The 24794-nt window shown below is 43.9% G+C and overlaps 1 protein-coding gene across 1 annotated transcript; it reads left to right on the top strand.

Moving 5' to 3' along the window:
• The first annotated feature begins 312 nt into the window (after nucleotides 1–312).
• On the top strand, nucleotides 313–23684 carry LOC138596176 (dachshund homolog 2-like). The gene is made up of 12 exons (XM_069667794.1): nucleotides 313–818; nucleotides 5386–5495; nucleotides 16141–16266; nucleotides 16364–16495; nucleotides 16594–16754; nucleotides 16924–17056; nucleotides 17391–17432; nucleotides 18343–18500; nucleotides 19062–19209; nucleotides 21263–21388; nucleotides 21976–22035; nucleotides 23216–23684. Exons 1-12 carry the CDS (start codon nucleotides 313–315, stop codon nucleotides 23251–23253), a joined length of 1740 nt encoding a protein of 579 aa, XP_069523895.1. The 3' UTR covers nucleotides 23254–23684.
• The last annotated feature ends 1110 nt before the right edge of the window (nucleotides 23685–24794 follow it).

Raw genomic sequence — 24794 nt, 5'->3', positions numbered from 1 at the left:
CTGACTCAACTCAGCCAATGGGAGGCTTGTCCGTGTGGGGTCCCTGTCTCTGATTGGCTGGCTGTGATTGGCTGTGTGTGGGACAGATAGCTAGAGAGCGAGAGAGAGATAGAGAGAGAGAGAGAGACAGGTGCAGAGAGAGAGAGAGACCTTTACACAGAGCAGGGTAGAGTCAGAGAGAGGGAGCGCATTCAGTCTGAGTGGCGGGAACAGAGAGACAGACGGCGGGAAACTCTCTAATGAAAAGCAGAAAAAGAAAAGAAAGATAAAGTGACTTTTCTTCTTCTTCTTCTTCTTCTCTGCTTTTATAACATGGCGGGCTCCTCCAGCACCCCTCTGTCCCGGACCTCCACCCCTCCTACCGACCCCCTCTTCCACTCCGACGCGTCCTACAGCGCTCCCAACCCCGCCAGGTCCCCGCGCCTCCCCGCCGCCCGCCTGTCCGGAGCGTTCTTGAGCGGCGGTAGCTGCAGAGTCCCGCTCAGCGGGAACGGGACGAGCGGCAGCGGCGCGGCTCCCCCGCACACCGAGTGTAAGATGGTGGAGGTCCACGGCGTGAAGGTGGCGTCGTTCACGGTGAGCGGCGTGGAGCTGATCTGCCTGCCGCAGGTGTTCGAGCTGTTCCTGAAGCACCTGGTGGGGGGGCTGCACACTGTCTACACCAAGCTGAAGCGGCTGGACATCTGCCCGGTAGTCTGCACCGTGGAGCAGGTGCGCGTGCTGCGCGGGCTCGGAGCCATCCAGCCAGGAGTGAACCGCTGCAAGCTCATCACCCGGGCCGACTTCGAGACGCTGTACCGGGACTGCACCAACGCCAGGTGGGCCACACACCGGGGCGCGTGAACACACTTTAGATATTATTGTTTTTATTATTGTTATGTCAGTTTTTGACAGTGAATGTGAAACACATTATAAAGAATAAAATAATAAAGACATTAAAGTGCAGCACACCGCGCATGCGCACAAAGTGTAAAATTAAAGCCTTTTCTGAATAATAAGAATAATAATAACAATAACAACAATAATAATAATAATAATAACAATAATAATAATAACAATAACAACAATAATTATAATGATAATAATAATAACAATAATAATGATAACAATAATAACAATAATAATAATAATAATAACAATAACGACAATGATAATGATAATAAAAGTGACAGCTGGAAACATCTCAGAATGAACCATCACATTAAAGCTGCTGTGACAGAAATGTAATGTGTTGATTATTAATAATTTAATAACAGCACAAACAGATTAAAACAAATGTTAGGAATCAATTGAAATAGATTTAATCTGATTGTTTGATCTATAAATGATGTGTTGATGCAGTGTGACGTCATAGTGTTTACCTGCATGTCATAAGTAACATCACAGAATAACTCAGACTTTTATTTTGAAAAATGTTAAGTTGAGTATCCTGTGTGTTCAGACGTGACAGTTTTATACAAACAGATTTAAATATAAATGTACTTTATATTGAATCTTTATGATACTATACAGACAGACAGAGAGAGACAGACAGACAGACAGACAGAGCGAGAGAGAGAGAGACAGACAGACAGAGCGAGAGAGAGAGAGACAGACAGACAGACAGAGCGAGAGAGAGAGAGACAGACAGACAGAGCGAGAGAGACAGACAGACAGACAGAGCGAGAGAGAGAGAGACAGACAGACAGCGAGAGAGAGAGACAGGCAGGCAGACACACAGAGCGAGAGAGAGACAGACAGACAGAGCGAGAGAGACAGACAGGCAGACAGACAGAGAGAGAGAGTGAGACAGACAGACAGAGCGAGAGAGAGACAGACAGGCAGACAGACAGACAGAGCGAGAGAGAGACAGACAGACAGACAGAGCGAGAGAGACAGACAGGCAGACAGACAGACAGACAGAGCGAGAGAGAGACAGACAGACAGACAGACAGAGCGAGAGAGACAGACAGGCAGACAGAGAGAGAGAGAGAGAGAGAGAGAGAGAGAGACAGACAGAGAGAGAGAGAGAGAGACAGACAGGCAGACAGACAGGCATGCAGAGAGACAGGCAGTTATCTACTATGGCTGAACAAACAAAGAAAAGATGCCTTCAGGTTCATCTTCAAAAAGAAGTGAAAACAGTCTAAAGAGGAAAGAAACCGTCAGCAGGAAAACGAGGACTGAGAGGCGTGACACGGGGAGCCTGCCGGAGACGTCAGGGGGTCAGAGAGCGGGTTCAGTGAAACCCCGGGTTTGTTCACCCTGAAACGAGGGAAACCTCGGGTTTGCTGATCAGAAAGAGAGGTAACTTCAGCTCTGAGTTGGTTACTATGGTAACTGTGTCTGTGAACCTCACCTGGTCGGGAGCAGGTTTTCTTCAGGACACTCCGAGTTTGGCTCTGTCTCCTCCCTCTAGAATATAAAACCCTCATTCACGTCCTCGTTCATTCAGCCCGTCTCACGCGTGTTTGAGCGGTTAGTCTCTGTGCTGCTCTGACCGCTTTGCAAAAGTCTTTTATAATTAGAATGAAATAATCAAAAGACAAATCTGTGTCAAAGTCATCTTGTGTAGATTTCCCACCACCACTGCAGAGAGCGCTCAGATAAGACAAGTGATCATTTATTTGGTCCTCTTCATTTCTACCGACACAAAAGCAGCCGTTAGTGATTGGAACAATGTTTAAAGAAAACAACATTCAGTTTAATCAAACAGGATTCAGGTGAGAGGACGTACTGTATGTGACATCAGCATCAGGTTAGGGATAAAGCTGATGCTCATTAAAACAGCCACTGAAGGATGTTTAATTAGTTTAATATTTAAAATGTGACTGAAGTGAGGTTCAGCCATGAGCCTGTTCTGCCTGAGCCGCACCTGATGTTCTGCTGTTTTAGTTTTAACTGCTTCCATGTTTGTTTTTGTCCCGCTGGATTGCTCCTAAATTAATATAAATGTTAGCTTCTCTTCCAGCTGTGATGAAATATTAAATAAATAGACCAGTTCAAACTGACGCGTTCACTCGAGCAGCAGCTGCAGCCGTGTTACTTTATGTTTCTAAAAACATGCTCGTATTCGCTGAACGTCCGCGTGAGGATTTCGAGCTCCCCTGGTGTGACGTAGCAGGACCTCTTTTTGTGTACCGTTGCCATGGTGAATCATGGTGTCGGGGCTCCATTAATGCTGTTTTTTTATAGTCAGCTGAGCTCCTGCTGAACCTCCTCAAGGCCGATTAAACTAACTCAGATGAGCTGCTCTGTAAAGCCAGCGACTTTCAGCTCAGGGTGAATCAAGCCACAGCCCGGGTTAGACTGACGGCTTGTTGAAGCTCCTTTCCTAAACGGAGCCCAGGTTATCTGTATGCACCCGCCTTTTATCACCAGTAGGTGCCGCCAAAGAGAACGAAACTGTCAAGTTCGAGATTATAATTTAACTAATGAATTTTACTTTTTTCCAGCTTGAGTCCATCAGTGTTAAATGATGGCAGCTGTACGCATGTTGTAAATGTTAGTGATGACTTTGAATGTGAAAAGGAGAGCGGGAAACATAAATCAAAGGAAAGAGCTGCAGCAGGACCTCACTGAGCGCGGGCCGGACGACAGCAGCTGCTCTCAATCGTCCTCATCTGATGAATGCGCGTGCATCCTGTATGGAGACGACAAACTTCTCACTGGACTCCAGACTCCGCTGTTGAGGCCGCATCCAGTCCCATACTCCTCACAAAGTGCCGACGTGGTCTCCGCGCTCCCAGTGACAACAGCCGAGTGTGAGGATTCAGTGCCATGAACCATATTCTCACAGACAATGGAAACAGAAAGAACGCCTCCATGCTGAACAGCTGTTCGTCTCAGTAAATGGATCAGGGGTTTGCTCCCTTTCTGATACGCAGAGCTGTGGGTAAAAGAGGGGCGGCATCCTTAGCCTGATCAGTCGGCACACACTTCTGATATCTGTTACTTAAAAAAAGTTAAAAACCTTTGTGATTCTTTCACAAATCGCACCATGCATACACATAAACATAACATCCTGTATCGGGCTTTAAGGCCTGTTTCCTCCTGGAGACAAAATGCACACAGAGCAGGAACTGTGTAAAGTGAACAGAGGAGAGCTGCTAAGGACGGAAAGGAAACGTTTGATATTCATACTGAGAGGTTAGATCTCTGATTGTCCGCTGCAGTCTGTTCCTGTCCTGTTTGGTGGCAGATCAGAACCAGACAGTGATGGACGTGCAGAGAGCAGACCGGATGATGGCGGGGTAGAACATGATCAGCAGCTCCTGCGGCAGCTTGAACTTCCTGAGCTGGTGCAGGAAGTTCATCCTCTGCTGGGCCTGTTTCCTGACAGTGTGGGACGTCCACTTCAGGTCCTTGGAGATAGTGGACCTGAAGCTGAAGGTGTCTACAGTAGACACGGTGCTGTTGAGGAGGGCTTCTCTTCTGAAGTCCATGTCGTCTCCACAGTCTTGCCCGGGTTGAGCTCCAGGTGGTTCTGACCGCACCAGAGGACCAGCTGATCCGCCTCCCGTCTGTAAGCAGACTCATCTCCGCCCCGAATGTTTCACAGAGGGGTCTCCTGAGGTGCAGTCATAGTGTAGAGGGAGAAGAGCAGTGGGGAGAGCACACACCCCTGGGGGGCACCGGTGCTGATTGACTGGGTGTTAGATGTGATTCTCCCTAGCCTCACCTGCTGCCTCCTGTCAGTCAGGAAGTTGGTGATCCACTGACAGGTGGGGGCTGGCACAGAGAGCTGGGTGAGTTTGTGGTGGAGGATTTCAGGGATGATGGTGTTGAACGCCGAGCTGAAGTCCACAAACAGATCCTGGCGTAGGTCCCTTGAGAGTCGAGGTGTTGCAGGATGTGGTGCAGTCCCATGTTGACCGCATCATGCACCGACCTGTTTGCCCGGTAGGCAAACTGCAGGGGGTCCAGCAGGGGGCCTGTGAAGTCCTACAGGTGACTCAACACCAGTCTCTCAGAGGATTTCATGACGTCAGTGTAGATGTAGAGTACATGTACATGTATTAGTGTGTGGCTCAGAGCTGTACACTCTGTGCTTATTTGTGAAATTCAAAGTTGTTTACTTTGTGATTCAGGAGGACGATTTAAGGAGGACAGGAGAACATGCTGAGAGCAGGGGAAAAGGTCAGAGGTGGAAATGTCTATGATGCTGTTTCCTGAAGAAAGGTTCTTCCATCATCTCAATATTCACTTCACAGTAATGAACACCTCATTTATTTGCCATAGTTGATGTGAGTGGGAGGCAAGTAAGTCCCCCTGAACACCTGTTGTAATGTGGAGTCGATTGAAGGAGACAGGATGTCAGCTCAAAATCTCCCTGACCCCTCCCCCCATGCTCCGCCCCTTGAAGGTGGTCCACAGGTTGATTAAATGTCCTTGTGTGTGTTTCAGCTCTCGACCTGGTCGACCTCCGAAGAGAACCCTGGGCGTGGCCACATTGACGGATGGCTCAAGACTCCTCCCACATGGCCTGATAAGCCCCGCCCTTCTGTCACAAACAGGTGAGTGAACAGAACAAAGACAGGAGGAGTCAGAGAGTTGAGGCAGCAGGTGTAGCTGCAGCTCAATGTAACACAAGAATTAGTGTTTCTTTTATTTTGAAACATTGAGACCATAAAAGCCGTCAGGTGTTCTGTAGGCGCTGAGAGGCCCCGACGTCTGTACACTCTGTACCTGCTCACTCAGCCTCTGTGACACGTTCACACAGCAGGAGCAGCAGACGACGATGCTGGCGGTGATGATGTCACCTGTGTGTCACTTGTGAGTGTACTCTGGTGCTTGTTAACACTGTGGCTCGACACACAGACAGGCAGGCAGTGAGGCAGGCAGGCAGACAGGCAGGAGGGCAGGGAGACAGACAGGCAGGCAGACAGACACACAGACAGACACACACACACACACAGGCAGGCAGGCAGGCAGACAAACAGGCAGGAGGGCAGGGAGACAGACAGGCAGTGAGGCAGGCAGGCAGACAAACAGGCAGGAGGGCAGGGAGACAGACAGGCAGGCAGACAGACAGGCAGTGAGGCAGGCAGGCAGGCAGACAGACATGCAGTGAGGCAGGCAGGCAGACAAACAGACATACACACAGGCAGGCAGGCAGGCAGACAGGCAGACAGGCAGGCAGGCAGACAGACACACAGGCAGGCAGGAGGGCAGGGAGACAGACAGGCAGGCAGGCAGGAGGGCAGGGAGACAGACAGGCAGGCAGGCAGACAAACAGGCAGACAGGCAGTGAGGCAGGCAGGCAGGCAGGCAGACAAACAGACATACACACAGTCAGGAGGCAGACAGGCAGGCAGGCAGACAGACACACAGGCAGGCAGACAGACAGACAGATAGACACACAGTCAGGCAGACAGGCAGGCAGGCAGACAGTCAGGCAGACAGGCAGTGAGGCAGGCAGGCAGGCAGACAAACAGACATACACACAGTCAGGAGGCAGACAGACAGACAGACACCCACACAGGCAGGCAGGCAGACAGACACACAGGCAGGCAGACAGACAGACAGATAGACACACAGTCAGGCAGACAGGCAGGCAGGCAGGCAGGCAGACAGTCAGGCAGACAGGCAGGCAGGCAGACACACAGACAGGCAGGCAGACACACAGACACACAGACAGGCAGGCAGACACACAGACACACAGACAGACAGGCAGACACACAGACAGGCAGGCAGACAGACAGGCAGGCAGGCAGACACACAGACAGGCAGGCAGACAGACATGCAGGCAGGCAGGCAGGCAGGCAGACAGGTAGACACACAGACAGACAGGCAGACACACAGACACACAGACAGACAGGCAGGCAGACAGACATGCAGGCAGGCAGACAGGTAGACAGGTAGACACACAGACAGACAGGCAGGCAGGCAGACAGGCAGGCAGACACACAGGCAGGCAGTGAGACAGGCAGACAGACAGGCAGGCAGGAGGGCAGGGAGACAGACAGACAGGCAGGCAGGCACACAGGCAGGCAGGAGGGCAGGGAGACAGACAGGCAGGCAGGCAGGCAGACAGACAGACAGACACACAGACACACAGGCAGGCAGGCAGACAGGCAGGCAGACAGAACTTTGATCAGAACTTTGATCAGAACTTTGATCAGAACTTTGTAATAATGTTTCGGTCACGTGCAGCTCGATGACAGAGACGGACAGCAGCTGCTCGTGTTCTCGCTCTCACTCAGACGAACACGTTTCATTATTATATCGCTTAATGTTAATGTGATTTCACATAACGTCACTTTGTGGCCCACGGCCTCCGCCCACATTAATGTTTGTCCCTTCACAGAGGTCAGAGGTCAGAGTGTGAGCCTCCTCTGCTGTAATGTGTGTGAGCAGAAGTTCAGATGCTGTGATGAGGTGAGGCTCACGTCCTGATCAAGAGCATCTACATGACTGCAGCTGTGTGTGCGTGCGTGTGTGTGTGTGTGATTAGAGCTATAATTAGCATCCTTAATTAGCAGATGTCAAAATGACTGACAGATTGGAGTCTGACCTGAAGCACTGCTGTGTGTGTGTGTGTGTGTGTGTGTGTGTGTGTGTTCCTCTGGGCGACAGGTGTCAGGACTTTCACACTCAGTAGAGAAAAGCAGCTTGAAGAGATCATGTGACTGTGAGGGCGAGTTTGTGTTGGAGCTGCTACGAGCCTCTTCTTATTGTTAACGAGAGCCCTGCCTTCTCTCCCAGTATAAGCTCAGTGTGTGTGTGTGTGTGTGTGTGTGTGATGCTTTGTCTCTGACCTGCGGCTCGGAGGAGGAGAGGACACCATGGTGCAGTTTATGTTTGAAACAGTGAAGCAGTTGTTTCTTCCCTCTGAAGGGACAGGTGAGGTCAGTACCTGAGCAGGCCTCTGAAACAGTGCTGCCTGTAACACACCTGGCTCTGCATCCAGAGCGCGTTGTAGACTGTATAAAGGTCATTCATTGATTCATTCGTCATAAACATCTGCGTGCTGTGTTAGGAACACTGTAAATGCTCTCTGTGCGTCAGCGTCAGCTAAGTTATCTAAAATCTTTCACTGACCAATCTGCTCTCTCGGCTGAGCGCCCCTCAGGGACCCCTGTACTTGGCGGACGGATCAGGAAAATACCCACTTAGACTGATAGACTGAAATGGAAGTCGTCATCCAACAACAAATGGTAACGGTAGCAGCGGTTGACCCAGACCCTCCTGATCTGTTCATGTCACATGACCGAGAGACCCTCCTGATCTTTTCATGTCACATGACCCAGACCCTCCTGATCTGTTCCCGTCACATGACCCAGACCCTCTTGATCTGTTCCCATCACATGACCAAGACCCTCCTGATCTGTTCCCATCACATGACCCAGACCCTCCTGATCTGTTCCCATCACATGAACAAGACCCTCCTGATCTGTTCATGTCTCATGACCCAGAGACCCTCCTGATCTGTTCCCGTCACATGACCCAGACCCTCCTGATCTGTTCCTGTCACATGACCCAGACCCTCCTGATCTGTTCCTGTCACATGACCCAGACCCTCCTGATCTGTTCCTGTCACATGACCCAGACCCTCCTGATCTGTTCATGTCACGTGACCCAGAGACCCTCCTGATCTGTTCCTGTCACATGACCCAGACCCTCCTGATCTGTTCATGTCACGTGACCCAGACCCTCCTGATCTGTTCATGTCACGTGACCCAGACCCTCCTGATCTGTTCCCATCACATGACCCAGACCCTCCTGATCTGTTCATGTCACGTGACCCAGACCCTCCTGATCTGTTCATGTCACGTGACCCAGACCCTCCTGATCTGTTCATGTCACGTGACCCAGACCCTCCTGATCTGTTCATGTCACGTGACCCAGACCCTCCTGATCTGTTCCCATCACATGACCCAGACCCTCCTGATCTGTTCATGTCACGTGACCCAGACCCTCCTGATCTGTTCCCATCACATGACCCAGACCCTCCTGATCTGTTCATGTCACGTGACCCAGACCCTCCTGATCTGTTCATGTCACGTGACCCAGAGACCCTCCTTATCTGTTCATGTCACGTGACCCAGAGACCCTCCTGATCTGTTCATGTCACGTGACCCAGAGACCCTCCTGATCTGTTCCCGTCACATGACCCAGACCCTCCTGATCTGTTCATGTCACGTGACCCAGACCCTCCTGATCTGTTCCCATCACATGACCCAGACCCTCCTGATCTGTTCATGTCACGTGACCCAGACCCTCCTGATCTGTTCATGTCACATGACCCAGACCCTCCTGATCTGTTCCTGTCACATGACCCAGACCCTCCCGATCTGTTCATGTCACATGACCCAGAGACCCTCCTGATCTGTTCCCGTCACATGACCCAGACCCTCCTGATCTGTTCATGTCACGTGACCCAGACCCTCCTGATCTGTTCCCATCACATGACCCAGACCCTCCTGATCTGTTCATGTCACGTGACCCAGAGACCCTCCTGATCTGTTCATGTCTCATGACCCAGAGACCCTCCTGATCTGTTCATGTCACGTGACCCAGACCCTCCTGATCTGTTCCTGTCACATGACCCAGAGACCCTCCTGATCTGTTCATGTCTCATGACCCAGACCCTCCTGATCTGTTCCTGTCACATGACCCAGACCCTCCCGATCTGTTCATGTCACGTGACCCAGAGACCCTCCTGATCTGTTCCCGTCACATGACCCAGACCCTCCTGATCTGTTCATGTCACGTGACCCAGAGACCCTCCTGATCTGTTCCCGTCACATGACCCAGACCCTCCTGATCTGTTCATGTCACGTGACCCAGAGACCCTCCTGATCTGTTCCTGTCACATGACCCAGACCCTCCAGCACGATGAGGAGGGGTTCGTTTTTACTCTTTAATAATGAGGAGGTTTTAGGACTCACCTGTGAGCGAGTCACCTGTGGACCTGCAGACGCCTTTGATCTTCACAGTTTAATTCGGCAGGGACGCTCCGTTGCTCACATACCTGACCTTTCACCTACACTACCTGCCTGACAGACTGACAGCTTAATGAAACACCACACACACACACACACACACACACACTGAAACACACTCTTTTTATTAAAAATACTACAACCGCCAAGTTTCTTGACCGAGGTCAGAAACGAAGAGATCAAACGGGATTAACTCTGCGCACACACACACACACACACACACACACACACACACACACACACACACACACACACACAGAGTTAATTAAATGTTGTAAAGGTTGAGTATAAAGGAGGATAAAGTCTTGTTGTCCCGTGAGACGAACAGAGCCTCTGGTCACACAGGAGCAGTGAGGGGCATTATGGGTACCTTTACGTGCATAGAGACTTGTTCCTGTTTTATAAAAAGTGAAACATAAACAGGTAAAACGTGTCAGTTTTAAGCCCTTTTTGATGTTAATGTATGTGAGACACTGACTGATGGTTCGATCATCACCTCTCGTCTTGCAGCGTCTCGTTCAGGTTAAAGCGCCTCCACAAACAGGACGCAGCATGAAATGGAAGTCAGGACTGTAACAAACTGTGTGTCTGTGTGTGTGTGTGTGTGTGTGTGTATGTGTGTGTGTGTTTGTGTGTGTGTGTGTGTGTGTGTGTGTGTGTGTGTGTGTGTGTGTGTGTGTGTGATGAATGTGTTTCTCTCTGATCAAACAGGCTCGGACACAAAATAAGATGAATTCATCAAAGTGACGTTTTATATCTGTGGTGCAGCTCAGTGTTTCCTCTCTCTTCAGCTGAGAGATCTCTGTAATCACTCCTTTATATATATATTTATATAAAATATTTAAATCACACGCCACCTATGTTTTTATACACACAGAGACAGGAACATTAACGACCTGAGCTCTGCCTCGGCCTGTTCACCGGCGTGTTCCAGTTTCAGCTGAAACATAAAGAATGAAACTTCCTGCAGGGAAACTGAGAACAAAAAGACTCAAACTTTCTTTGTGTTTGTTCAGCCGGAGGGTCACTGTCCGCTCGTTAGTACTAGTCCCTCGTTAATACTGATTGAATTAATTAGATGAGGCGATTAATTAGGCCGAGTAGCTGCAGGGAGAGAGACGGCAGAGACACGGTGACAGTCACTGGAGACTCTGAGGCTACAGAGACATTAATTATTGATCATCAGCAGAACATGTGCAACATTTACCTTCATGTGAACAGTCTGAAACATGTGAAACATTTACATTCATGTGAACAGTCTGAAACATTTACCTTCATTTGAACAGACTGAAACATGTGCAACATTAACCTTCATGTGAACAGTCTGAAACATGTGAAACATTTACCTTCATGTGAACAGACTGAAACATGTGCAACATTTACCTTCATGTGAACAGATTGAAACATTTACCTTCATGTGAACAGACTGAAACATGTGAAACATTTACCTTCATGTGAACAGACTGAAACATTTACATTCATGCGAACAGACTTAAACATGTGCAACATTTACCTTCATGTGAACAGACTGAAACATTTACCTTCATGTGAACAGACTGAAACATTTACATTCATGTGAACAGACTTAAACATGTGCAACATTTACTTTCAGGTAAACAGACTGAAACATTTACCTTCATGTGAACAAACTGGAACATTTACATTCACGTGAACAGACTGAAACATGCGAAACATTTACATTCATGTGAACAGACTGAAGCAATAACATTCATGTGAACAGACTGAAACATGTGAAACATTTACCTTCATGTGAACAGACTGAAACATGTGAAACATTTACCTTCATGTGAACAGACTGATACATGTGAAACATTTACATTCATGTGAACAGACTGAAACATTTACCTTCATGTGAACAGACTGAAACATGTGAAACATTTACCTTCATGTGAACAGACTGAAACATGTGAAACATTTACCTTCACGTGAACAGACTGAAACATGTGAAACATTTACATTCACGTGAACAGACTGAAACATGTGAAACATTTACATTCATGTGAACAGACTGAAACATGTGAAACATTTACATTCATGTGAACAAACTGAAGCAATAACATTCACGTGAACAGACTGAAACATGTGAAACATTTACCTTCATGTGAACAGACTGAAACATTAACATTCACGTGAACAGACTGAAACATGTGAAACATTTACCTTCATGTGAACAGACTGAAACATTAACATTCACGTGAACAGACTGAAACATGTGAAACATTTACCTTCATGTGAACAGACTGAAACATGTGAAACATTTACCTTCATGTGAACAGACTGATACATGTGAAACATTTACCTTCATGTGAACAGACTGAAACATGTGAAACATTTACCTTCATGTGAACAGACTGAAACATTTACCTTCATATGAACAGACTGAAACATGTGAAACATTTACCTTCATGTGAACAGACTGAAACATGTGAAACATTTACCTTCATGTGAACAGACTGAAACATGTGAAACATTTACATTCATGTGAACAGACTGAAACATGTGAAACATTTACATTCATGTGAACAAACTGAAGCAATAACATTCACGTGAACAGACTGAAACATGTGAAACATTTACCTTCATGTGAATAGACTGAAACATTAACATTCACGTGAACAGACTGAAACATGTGCAACATTTACCTTCATGTGAACAGTCTGAAACATGTGAAACATTTACATTCATGTGAACAGTCTGAAACATTTACCTTCATTTGAACAGACTGAAACATGTGCAACATTTACCTTCATGTGAACAGTCTGAAACATGTGAAACATTTACCTTCATGTGAACAGACTGAAACATGTGCAACATTTACCTTCATGTGAACAGATTGAAACATTTACCTTCATGTGAACAGACTGAAACATGTGAAACATTTACCTTCATGTGAACAGACTGAAACATTTACATTCATGCGAACAGACTTAAACATGTGCAACATTTACCTTCATGTGAACAGACTGAAACATGTGAAACATTTACATTCACGTGAACAGACTGAAACATGTGAAACATTTACATTCATGTGAACAGACTGAAACATGTGAAACATTTACATTCATGTGAACAAACTGAAGCAATAACATTCACGTGAACAGACTGAAACATGTGAAACATTTACCTTCATGTGAACAGACTGAAACATTAACATTCACGTGAACAGACTGAAACATGTGAAACATTTACCTTCATGTGAACAGACTGAAACATTAACATTCACGTGAACAGACTGAAACATGTGAAACATTTACCTTCATGTGAACAGACTGAAACATGTGAAACATTTACATTCATGTGAACAGACTGAAACATTTACCTTCATGTGAACAGACTGAAACATGTGAAACATTTACATTCATGTGAACAGACTGAAACATTTACCTTCATGTGAACAGACTGAAACATGTGAAACATTTACCTTCATGTGAACAGACTGAAACATGTGAAACATTTACCTTCATGTGAACAGACTGAAACATGTGAAACATTTACATTCATGTGAACAGACTGAAACATGTGAAACATTTACATTCATGTGAACAAACTGAAGCAATAACATTCACGTGAACAGACTGAAACATGTGAAACATTTACCTTCATGTGAACAGACTGAAACATTAACATTCACGTGAACAGACTGAAACATGTGAAACATTTACCTTCATGTGAACAGACTGATACATGTGAAACATTTACATTCATGTGAATAGACTGAAACATTTACCTTCATGTGAACAGACTGAAACATGTGAAACATTTACCTTCATGTGAACAGACTGAAACATGTGAAACATTTACATTCATGTGAACAGACTGAAACATTTACCTTCATGTGAACAGACTGAAACATGTGAAACATTTACCTTCATGTGAACAGACTGAAACATGTGAAACATTTACATTCATGTGAACAGACTGAAACATTTACCTTCATGTGAACAGACTGAAACATGTGAAACATTTACCTTCACGTGAACAGACTGAAATATGTGAAACATTTACATTCACGTGAACAGACTGAAACATGTGCAACATTTACCTTCACGTAAACAGACTGAAACATGTGAAACATTTACATTCATGTGAACAGACTGAAACATTAACATTCACGTGAACAGACTGAAACATGTGAAACATTTACCTTCATGTGAACAGACTGAAACATGTGAAACATTTACCTTCACGTAAACAGACTGAAACATGTGAAACATTTACATTCATGTGAACAGACTGAAACATTAACATTCACGTGAACAGACTGAAACATGTGAAACATTTACCTTCATGTGAACAGACTGAAACATGTGAAACATTTACCTTCACCTAAACAGACTGAAACATGTGAAACATTTACATTCATGTGAACAGACTGAAACATTAACATTCACGTGAACAGACTGAAACATGTGAAACATTTACCTTCATGTGAACAGACTGAAACATGTGAAACATTAACATTCACGTGAACAGACTGAAACATGTGAAGCATTTACCTTCATGTGAACAGACTGAAACATTTACATTCATGTGAACAGACTGAAACGTGAAACATTTACCTTCATGTGAACAGATTGAAACATTTACCTTCATGTGAACAGACTGAAACATGTGAAACATTTACATTCATGTGAACAGACTGAAACATTTACCTTCATGTGAACAGACTGAAACATGTGAAACATTTACCTTCATGTGAACAGACTGAAACATGTGAAACATTTACCTTCACGTGAACAGACTGAAACATGTAAAACATTTACATTCATGTGAACAGACTGAAACATTTACCTTCATGTGAACAGACTGAAACATGTGAAACATTTACATTCATGTGAACAGACTGAAACATTTACCTTCATGTGAACAGACTGAAACATGTGAAACATTTACATTCATGTGAACAGACTGAAACATTTACCTTCATGTGAACAGACTGAAACATGTGAAACATTTACCTTCATGTGAACAGACTGAAACATGTGAAACATTTACCTTCATGTGAACAGACTGAAACATTTACATTCATGTGAACAGACTGAAACGTGAAACATTTACCTTCATGTGAACAGACTGAAACATGTGAAACATTTACCTTCATGTGAACAGACTGAAACATTTACATTCATGTGAACAGACTGAAACGTGAAACATTTACCTTCATGTGAACAGATTGAAACATTTACCTTCATGTGAACAGACTGAAACGTGAAACATTTACCTTCATGTGAACAGATTGAAAGATTTACATTCATGTGAACAGACTGAAAGATTTACATTCATGTGAACAGACTGAAACATTTACCTTCACGTAAACAGACTGCAACATGTGCAACATTTAGCTTCATGTAAACAGACTGAAACACTTACCTTCACGTAAACAGACTGAAACATGTGAAACATTTACATTCATGTGAACAGACTGAAACATTAACATTCATGTGAACAGACTGAAACATGTGAAACATTTACCTTCATGTGAACAGACTGAAACATTTACATTCATGTGAACAGACTGCAACATGTGCAACATTTAGCTTCATGTAAACAGACTGAAACACTTACCTTTATGTGAACAGACAGAAACATGTGAAACATTTACCTTCATGTGAACAGATTGAAACATTTACCTTAATGTGAACAGACTGAAACATTTACCTTCATGTGAACAGATTGAAACATTTACCTTAATGTGAACAGACTGAAACATTTACATTCATGTGAACAGACTGAAACATTTACCTTCATGTGAACAGACTGAAACATTTACCTTTATGTGAACAGACAGAAACATGTGAAACATTTAACTTCATGTGAACAGACTGAAACATTTACCTTAATGTGAACAGACTGAAACATTTACCTTCATGTGAACAGACTGAAACATTTATGTTTATGTGAACAGACAGAAACATTTACCTTAATGTGAACAGTCTGAAACATTTACATTCATGTGAACAGTGTGAAACATTTACATTCATGTGAAGAGACTGAAACATTTACATTCATGTGGACAGACTGAAACATTTTCCTTCATGTGGACAGACTGAAACATTTTCCTTCATGTGGACAGACTGAAACATGTACATTCATGTGAACAGACTGAAACATGTGAAACATTTACCTTCATGTGAACAGACTTCTCTCCTGTCAGGTGACCTGTCAGTGTCTCACTTGTGTCTCCTCTCTGCAGGTCTGACGGCAGCAGCGATGGCGGAGGCTGTGAAGTTGCAGAAGGTTAGGATGATGATGGGTTTCCATTGCAACAGCGATCAGCAGCGACATCACAACGGAGCGGAGTCAGACAACGATGACACAGGTAAGTTGTGACATTTACCTGTGACATCACCTGAGACCCTAACCTAAAACAACAGGAAGTCAGGAAGGAGACTCATCTCTGCCCCCCCCCCGTGTAGGAGGCAGTGAAGCATCCTGGGAGAAGGAGCTGCACGTCCTCTCTCCTCCTCCCTCCTCAGTAGCGCCTCCTCCTGGCTCAGCTTCTCTACACCTCAGTACTTTGCAGCAACACAGCTCGCTATTGGCCAACCGTGAGTCCTAGTTTTCTGACTGCACTATTGGTAGCTTAGCATCGTAGCACCTTTAGATTTATTTTGGAATCCTTTTCTCTCTGGCTCTGCCCCCTCAGGTCTGGCAGAACTTCCTTTCATGGTCATGCCCCACCCCCTCCTCCCTGTTGGCCTGCCCCCTGCCAGTGTTGCCATGGCGATGAACCAGATGAGTCAGCTGAGCAGTTTGGCAAACATGGCCACCGTGTCACGAATTCAGAGAGAAGAGTGCAAGTTGACTGTGAGCTAACTGCTAGTGCCTAGTAATCAGTCTTGTGTTATGGAATAATGCTTATGCAGGTAACGCTAACAGTGCTTATGACTGCTAGACTTTAGCTCTGCTGATTAAACGAGAGAAAGTGAAAAAAACACTATTGCTAACAATGCTAACCTTTAGACTCTGTGTTTAGGATACTCCTCCAGGAAGCCCCTCCCCCAGTGATGATGAATTCCCCCCCCTGGAAACAACCAGCCAATCACCTTCCAGAGCATCTTCATCGTCCTCATCATCACCTCCTCCTGCAGCACACACACCCGAGCTGGGTCAGCTAACACACACGCAGACAGACAGACAGACACACACACACACACACACACACACACACACACCCACACACACACTAAGGCTGATCATATATGGGAGCTAACAGGCTAAACCTGTGAACATACGTTGAGCTAGCTAGATGAAGAGACGTGATTGGCTGAAGAGTGAGAGGGCGGTGACATCATCCCTGTCAGGATTACACTGTTAAAAAGAAATAAAATGTCAACGATTTAATTAAAATTAAATCCAAAGAATTCACTTTATATTTCGATTTTAAAGAGTTTACAGGACAGAATCACTTATCATAACAATTGTGTTGTTCTGAACTCACAGATGGTGAGCAGGAGAACATGAAGGAGGTGCTGAAGGAAAAAGGTAAACGTGTCTGAGCACAGAAACACAAACATGTCTGTAGGGCTCCTCTCATCACTCCTCGTCTCATCACTCCCCCTGTGGTCACCCCGCTGTCTTTACTCCTCCTTTCATCACTCCTCCTGTGGTCACTCCTTTCTGTGATCACTCCTCTCTTTACTCCTCCTGTGGTTACTCCTCTCTGTGATCACTCCTCTCTTCACTCCCCCTGTGGTCACTCCTCCTGTGGCCACTCCTCTCTTCACTCCCCCTGTGGTCACTCCTCTCTTCACTCCCCCTGTGTTCACTCCTCTCTTCACTCCTGCGATCACTCCTCTCTTCACTCCCCCTGTGGCCACTCCTCTCTTCACTCCCCCTGTGGTCACTCCTCCTGTGGCCACTCCTCTCTTCACTCCCCCTGTGGTCACTCCTCTCTTCACTCCTGTGATCACTCCTCTCTTCACTCCCCCTGTGGCCACTCCTCTCTTCACTCCCCCTGTGGTCACTCCTCCTGTGGCCACTCCTCTCTTCACTCCCCCTGTGGTCACTCCTCTCTTCACTCCTGTGATCACTCCTCTCTTCACTCCCCCTGTGGCCACTCCTCTCTTCACTCCCCCTGTGGTCACTCCTCCTGTGGCCACTCCTCTCTTCACTCCCCCTGTGGTCACTCCTCTCTTCACTCCCCCTGTGGTCACTCCTCTCTTCACTCCTGTGATCACTCCTCTCTTCACTCCCCCTGTGGTCACTCCTCCTGTGGCCACTCCTCTCTTCACTCCCACTGTGGTCACTCCTCTCTTCACTCCTGTGGTCACTTGTGTCACTCTGATCTCTGACAATCATTTGACATGTTTTCGTTGTAAAGAACTTTAATCTTTTCTATCTTCAGAGTTATATCCTGTATTTTCTTTCTACATTACTTACATTGTACCTACAGATGATGGCCTGATGCCCCTCCCCCTCCTCAAACCGGCCTATAAGAAGCTGCCGCTTACTTCCCAGCCGCTGTCAATCAACCACACTAACCCCGCCTTCACTCCGCTACTGTTGGCTGAGGGTCTGTTGTCCATGGAGACCCTTCTGACCAACATACAGGTGACAGTTACCTGAAGATAATGTAGAGATGATAATGTGGAGAAGATAAGTTAGTGGTGAAAATGTAGAGATGATAATGTAAAGATGATAATGTAGAGGTGATAATGTAGATAATAATGTAAAGATGATAATACAAAGATGATAATGTGGAGGTGATAATGAAGTGGTGATAATGTAGAGATGATAATGTAAAGACGATAATTTGATAATGTAGAGATGATAATATAAAGATGATAATGTAGAGATGATAATGTAGAGGACAATGAAGTAGTTAGAATGTAGATGATATTGTACTAATGATAATTTAGAGGTGATAATGAAGTGGTGATAATGCAGAGATTATGATGTAGAGATGATAATGTAAATATGATAATGTAGAGATGATAATGTAGAGGTTATAATGTAGAGGTGATAATGAAGTGGTGATCATGTAAATATGATCATGTAAAGGTGATGATGGAGAGATGATAATATAGGGATGATGATGTAGGGATGATAATTAAGTGGTGATGTAGCTCCTCAGTCTGCTCCCTCAGTTCAAGACATGCCTGCTGTTCTCAGGGTCTCCTGAAGGTGGCAGTGCAGAGCGCTCGCTCTCAGGACAGACAGAACCAGATGGAGAGGAAAGAGTTAAAGCTCGAGCTGGAGAGAGAGAGAGACGCCCGGCACACGCTCCAGAGACAGCTGAGCTCCGAGCTACAGAGCAGAGGTGAGACAGGTCACTTTAAAACTACAGAGCAGAGGTGAGACAGGGCACTTTAAAATTACAGAGCAGAGGTGAGACAGGTCACTTTAAAACTACAGATCAGAGTTGAGACAGGTCACTTTAAAACTACAGAGCAGAGGTGAGACAGGTCACACTTTAAAATTACAGATCAGAGTTGAGACAGGTCACACTTTAAAACTACAGATCAGAGTTGAGACAGGTCACACTTTAAAACTACAGATCAGAGTTGAGACAGGTCACACTTTAAAACTACAGATCAGAGGTGAGACAGGTCACACTTTAAAACTACAGATCAGAGTTGAGACAGGTCACACTTTAAAACTACAGATCAGAGTTGAGACAGGTCACACTTTAAAACTACAGATCAGAGTTGAGACAGGTCACACTTTAAAACTACAGAGCAGAGGTGAGACAGGTCACACTTTAAAACTACAGATCAGAGTTGAGACAGGTCACACTTTAAAACTACAGAGCAGAGGTGAGACAGGTCACTTTAAAACTACAGATCAGAGGTGAGACAGGTCACACTTTAAAACTACAGATCAGAGTTGAGACAGGTCACTTGAAAACTACAGAGCAGAGTTGAGACAGGTCACTTGAAAACTACAGAGCAGAGTTGAGACAGGTCACTTGAAAACTACAGAGCAGAGGTGAGACAGGTCACTTGAAAACTACAGAGCAGAGTTGAGACAGGTCACTTGAAAACTACAGAGCAGAGGTGAGACAGGTCACTTGAAAACTACAGATCAGAGTTGAGACAGGTCACTTGAAAACTACAGAGCAGAGTTGAGACAGGTCACACTTTAAAACTACAGAGCAGAGGTGAGACAGGTCACTTTAAAACTACAGATCAGAGGTGAGACAGGTCACACTTTAAAACTACAGATCAGAGTAGAGACAGGTCACTTGAAAACTACAGAGCAGAGGTGAGACAGGTCACACTTTAAAACTACAGATCAGAGTTGAGACAGGTCACTTGAAAACTACAGAGCAGAGGTGAGACAGGTCACACTTTAAAACTACAGATCAGAGTTGAGACAGGTCACTTGAAAACTACAGAGCAGAGGTGAGACAGGTCACACTTTAAAACCACAGATCAGAGTTGAGACATGTCACTTGAAAACTACAGAGCAGAGGTGAGACAGGTCACACTTTAAAACTACAGAGCAGAGGTGAGACAGGTCACTTGAAAACTACAGAGCAGAGGTGAGACAGGTCACACTTGAAAACTACAGAGCAGAGGTGAGACAGGTCACTTGAAAACTACAGAGCAGAGGTGAGACAGGTCACACTTGAAAACTACAGAGCAGAGGTGAGACAGGTCACACTTTAAAACTACAGAGCAGAGGTGAGACAGGTCGCACTTTAAAACTACAGAGCAGAGGTGAGACAGGTCACCTTAAAACTACAGATCAGAGTTGAGACAGGTCACACTTTAAAACTACAGAGCAGAGGTGAGACAGGTCACACTGTAGAACTACAGAGCAGAGGTGAGACAGGTCACACTTTAAAACTACAGAGCAGAGTTGAGACAGGTCACTTTAAAAATACAGAGCAGAGGTGAGACAGGTCGCAATTTAAAGTTACAGATCAGAGTAGAGACAGGTCACACTTTAAAACTACAGAGCAGAGGTGAGACAGGTCGCAATTTAAAGCTACAGATCAGAGGTGAGACAGGTCACTTTAAAAATACAGAGCAGAGGTGAGACAGGTCACAATTTAAAACTACAGATCAGAGTTGAGACAGGTCACACTTTAAAACTACAGAGCAGAGGTGAGACAGGTCGCACTTTAAAACTACAGAGCAGAGGTGAGACAGGTCACACTTTAAAACTACAGATCAGAGTTGAGACAGGTCACTTTAAAACTACAGAGCAGAGGTGAGACAGGTCACACTGTAGAACTACAGAGCAGTTTGAAACCAACTTTGACTCTCTGAGTGTCTGAACTAAATTATATTATACAGTATATAAAATGTAGCTCTGTAATAAATGTAAATAATGGAGAATAATAGAGTTCTGTGTTCTGTGCTCAGCGTCGATCCAGAGGAGGCTGAGGAAGGAGAAGAAGGCGAAGAGGAAGCTGCAGGAGGCGCTGGACTTCGAATCGAGGAGGAGGGAGCAGGTGGAGAGAGCGCTCAAACACTCCGACTCCCTCACAGGTAAACAATGCAACAACACTCCTCCTCTTCATCACCTCTTCCTCCTGCTGCTCCTCCAAACAGTTTAAACAAGACTTCCTCTGTACTTTCCTCCTCACAGGATGAGAAGAACCAGTGGTGGTTGAAGTATTCACCTTGTTTTTGTTCTGCACTAAAATAAATAAATATTATAACATTAAATAATAAAATAAATAAATATTACAATATGAAGCAATAAAATAAATAAATATTATAATATTAAATAATAAAACATAAGATATCGAAAAATGTAAGAATAAAATAAATTAATATCATATTAAATAATAGAATAAATATATATTATAATATGAAACAATAAAATAAATATGAAATAATAAAATAAATACATATTATAATATTAAATAATACATAATATAGATATTTCCCTGAGTGACAAGTTAAAAATAAAGCTCAAAGTTGTACTTCAGTACGATACACTACGGTACTGTAGTTACATTTCTGTTTCATTCACACTCTGATTTATTTGGGGTTTTTTCAGCTAATTATATTAGCTTAGCACAAAATGCTTATGTAAATTAGCACAGCTAACACTTGTCTCTATTGTTCAGACGCAGTGATTCCTGAAAGGGAGCTGGAGAACCAGCAGCAGGAGAACTCGGCAGCTCAGGGTAACGACAGACACTCCGAAACATTGAAATAAATTCATCTTCATGTTCAGACTCTGACCAGCTCTCTGATTCAATATATAAGTCTCATTAAAAACACTCAGTCAAACATTGAACGCAGAAATTAAACTATGATCTTTAATATTTATCTGTTTGAAGACAGACTTTAATGGGTCTGCTGAGCGTTTGGCTGTAGGTGGCATTATCACACATTATCAAACATTATCAAACATTATCACACACTATCAAACATTATCACACATTATCACACATTACCACACATTATCAAACATTATCACACACTATCAAACATCATCACACATTATCAAACATTATCACACACTATCAAACATTATCAAACATTATCAAACATTATCAAACATTATCACACACTATCAAACATTATCACACACTATCAAACATTATCTCACATTATCACACATTACCACACATGATCACACATGATCACACATTATCAAACATTATCACACACTATCACACATTATCAAACATTATCACACATTATCACACACTATCAAACATTATCAAACATTACCGCACATTATCACACATTATCTCACATTATCACACATTATCACAGATTGTCAAACATTACCACACATTATCAAACATTATCAAACATTATCACACATTATTACACATTATCACAGATTATCAAATATTATCACACATTATCACACATTATCACACATTACCACACATTATCACACATTATCAAAAAATTTCAACACATTATCACACATTATCAAACATTATCAAACATTATCACAGATTATCACACATTATCAAACATTATCACACATTATCACACATTATTACACATTATCCCAGATTATCACACATTATCAAACATTATTACACATTATCACACATTATTACACATTATTACACATTATCACAGATTATCAAACATTATTACACATTATTACACATTATCACACACTGTTACATGATTACATATTATTCATAAGTATTATTGATATTCTCTGGTCTGATCCTGTTCAGTCTGCTGTCTCTGAATGAAAAACCTGAGTCATTTAAAGTTGCTTTTTCAGTAAAATATGTTTAACTTAACTGAAGGTGTGAAAGTGAGTCATTTGGTTTTTCTGTTTGAAGCTTTAGAGACAAAGAAATTCAATATATTTTCTGTTTGTTCATTCAGAGAAGCGATCGATCATCAAACCTCCACTTCTATTCTGAAACATCACAGCTGTCACTAAGAGAGATGAACGGACGAACTGATGGAGAGGAATGAAGAGGATGAGGAGACGGATCTGTGATGGACGACTGTAAAACAAGAATAAAGGAACTCCAAATCCCATCAGCCACTTAATGAGGATTTCCTCCTGTAACATTTATTATTATTGTTATTAAAGCATCGTGTGGACACTTTGAAATGGGAGGAGTTTAAATGTCACATGACTTGTGATGTCATCTGATTAGCCCCCTCCCCCAGTCTGAACGGGGATCTCCTGATAAACAGGTGTTGATCGTTACCACCTGTAGGGGGCGGAGTCACACCTGAAAGTTTGTTTATAAACTGCTTAAAAACGTTATGTAGTGTCTGTTACGTAGAAGTACAAGTTGTAGTCCGACCTGCAGGAAGTAGAGGTACTCTTACTGTTCATTTTTTGGAGTTCTCGTTGCAACAGGTAACGAGTCTTAACAAGCTCTGACATCACAAAGTGGTGACAGCTGATTGGTTGATGTTTGTTCTGTTTTTATTTTTAAAGCTCAATAAAATATAAAGTTATTTTTATATTTAATCTATTTAATTATTTACTATTATTTTCATTGTGTTTATCAGTGTGTATATATATATACTGTATATGTGTGTGTTCACATATATAACATTGAAATAAGGCAAAAGTTTAACCTCCGTTTGAGGTTTTCTCCTTCGTACTCCTCAGAGTCAGTTCTGCTCTCTGATTGGACCGAAGACATGCACACACACAGACATAGTGATAGGTGTGTGTGTGTGTGTGTGTGTAAAAACTGGGCTAAAACTCAGCAGGTTAATGTCATAACACAATTCACACCTCCATCCATCCATCACACACACACACACACACACACACAGTAACAGGGAAAGCTTTACCTCGGACCAAAGCGCCTCCACAAACAGGACACAGCATGAAATGGAAGTCAGGACTGTAACAAACTGTGTGTGTGTGTGTGTGTGTGTGTGTGCGTGTGTGTGTGCGCGTGGTGCGTTCTAATTGGTCCGCTCAGCCTGTGTTTGTGATGAATGAGATCAGCAGAGCAGTCGACCAATCAGAGACGAATTCAGCTCAGGAGGAAGAATATAAATGTATGAATATATATACACATATACAAACACATACATATTTACACACATATAAAAATCAATGTAATCACTTCCATTGAATATCGTGTCAAAGTATTGATGACTGTGTGTGTGGTAAGCAGGATGTGTCCCTGCTGCAGGTCAGTGTTCCTCTGCTGCCTGTTCGTTATGCTGATATAACACACCTGTTTGTGACATTTGGGGATCATTTCTACTTTAAACAAGTTTGATCCTCTTCAAGTAACTTTAACAACAAAGGTTAAAAACAGAATCTAAAGTTTGATGGTTAAATAATCAGGACAAAGACTCCAATCAGGTTCTAAATAAAAACATCAAATTTAAGACAAAAACAAAAACTTTCTTTGATGTTTGTTTGGCTGAAGAATCAACTTCCTGTTTGAGCTGCTGGTGGGTGGAGCTCTGAGGCCTCGTT

The sequence above is a fragment of the Semicossyphus pulcher genome, unplaced genomic scaffold (assembly GCF_022749685.1).
Source record: "Semicossyphus pulcher isolate SPU_LCO1_2020_fin unplaced genomic scaffold, fSemPul1.0.p SCAF_10, whole genome shotgun sequence".
In the NCBI taxonomy this organism is placed as follows: domain Eukaryota; kingdom Metazoa; phylum Chordata; class Actinopteri; order Labriformes; family Labridae; genus Semicossyphus; species Semicossyphus pulcher.
The sequence above is the reverse complement of the archived record's forward strand: the minus strand, read 5'-3'. Positions and strand labels throughout refer to the sequence as shown.

Bases quoted from the DNA above. Each gene is read 5' to 3' on its own strand.
- LOC138596176 (XM_069667794.1), top strand. From the start codon at position 313: ATGGCGGGCTCCTCCAGCACCCCTCTGTCCCGGACCTCCACCCCTCCT. The intron at 16,267-16,363 runs GTAAGTTGTGAC...CCCCCCGTGTAG, and splicing joins GTCAGACAACGATGACACAG to GAGGCAGTGAAGCATCCTGG. The intron at 21,389-21,975 runs GTAAACAATGCA...TCTATTGTTCAG, and splicing joins ACACTCCGACTCCCTCACAG to ACGCAGTGATTCCTGAAAGG.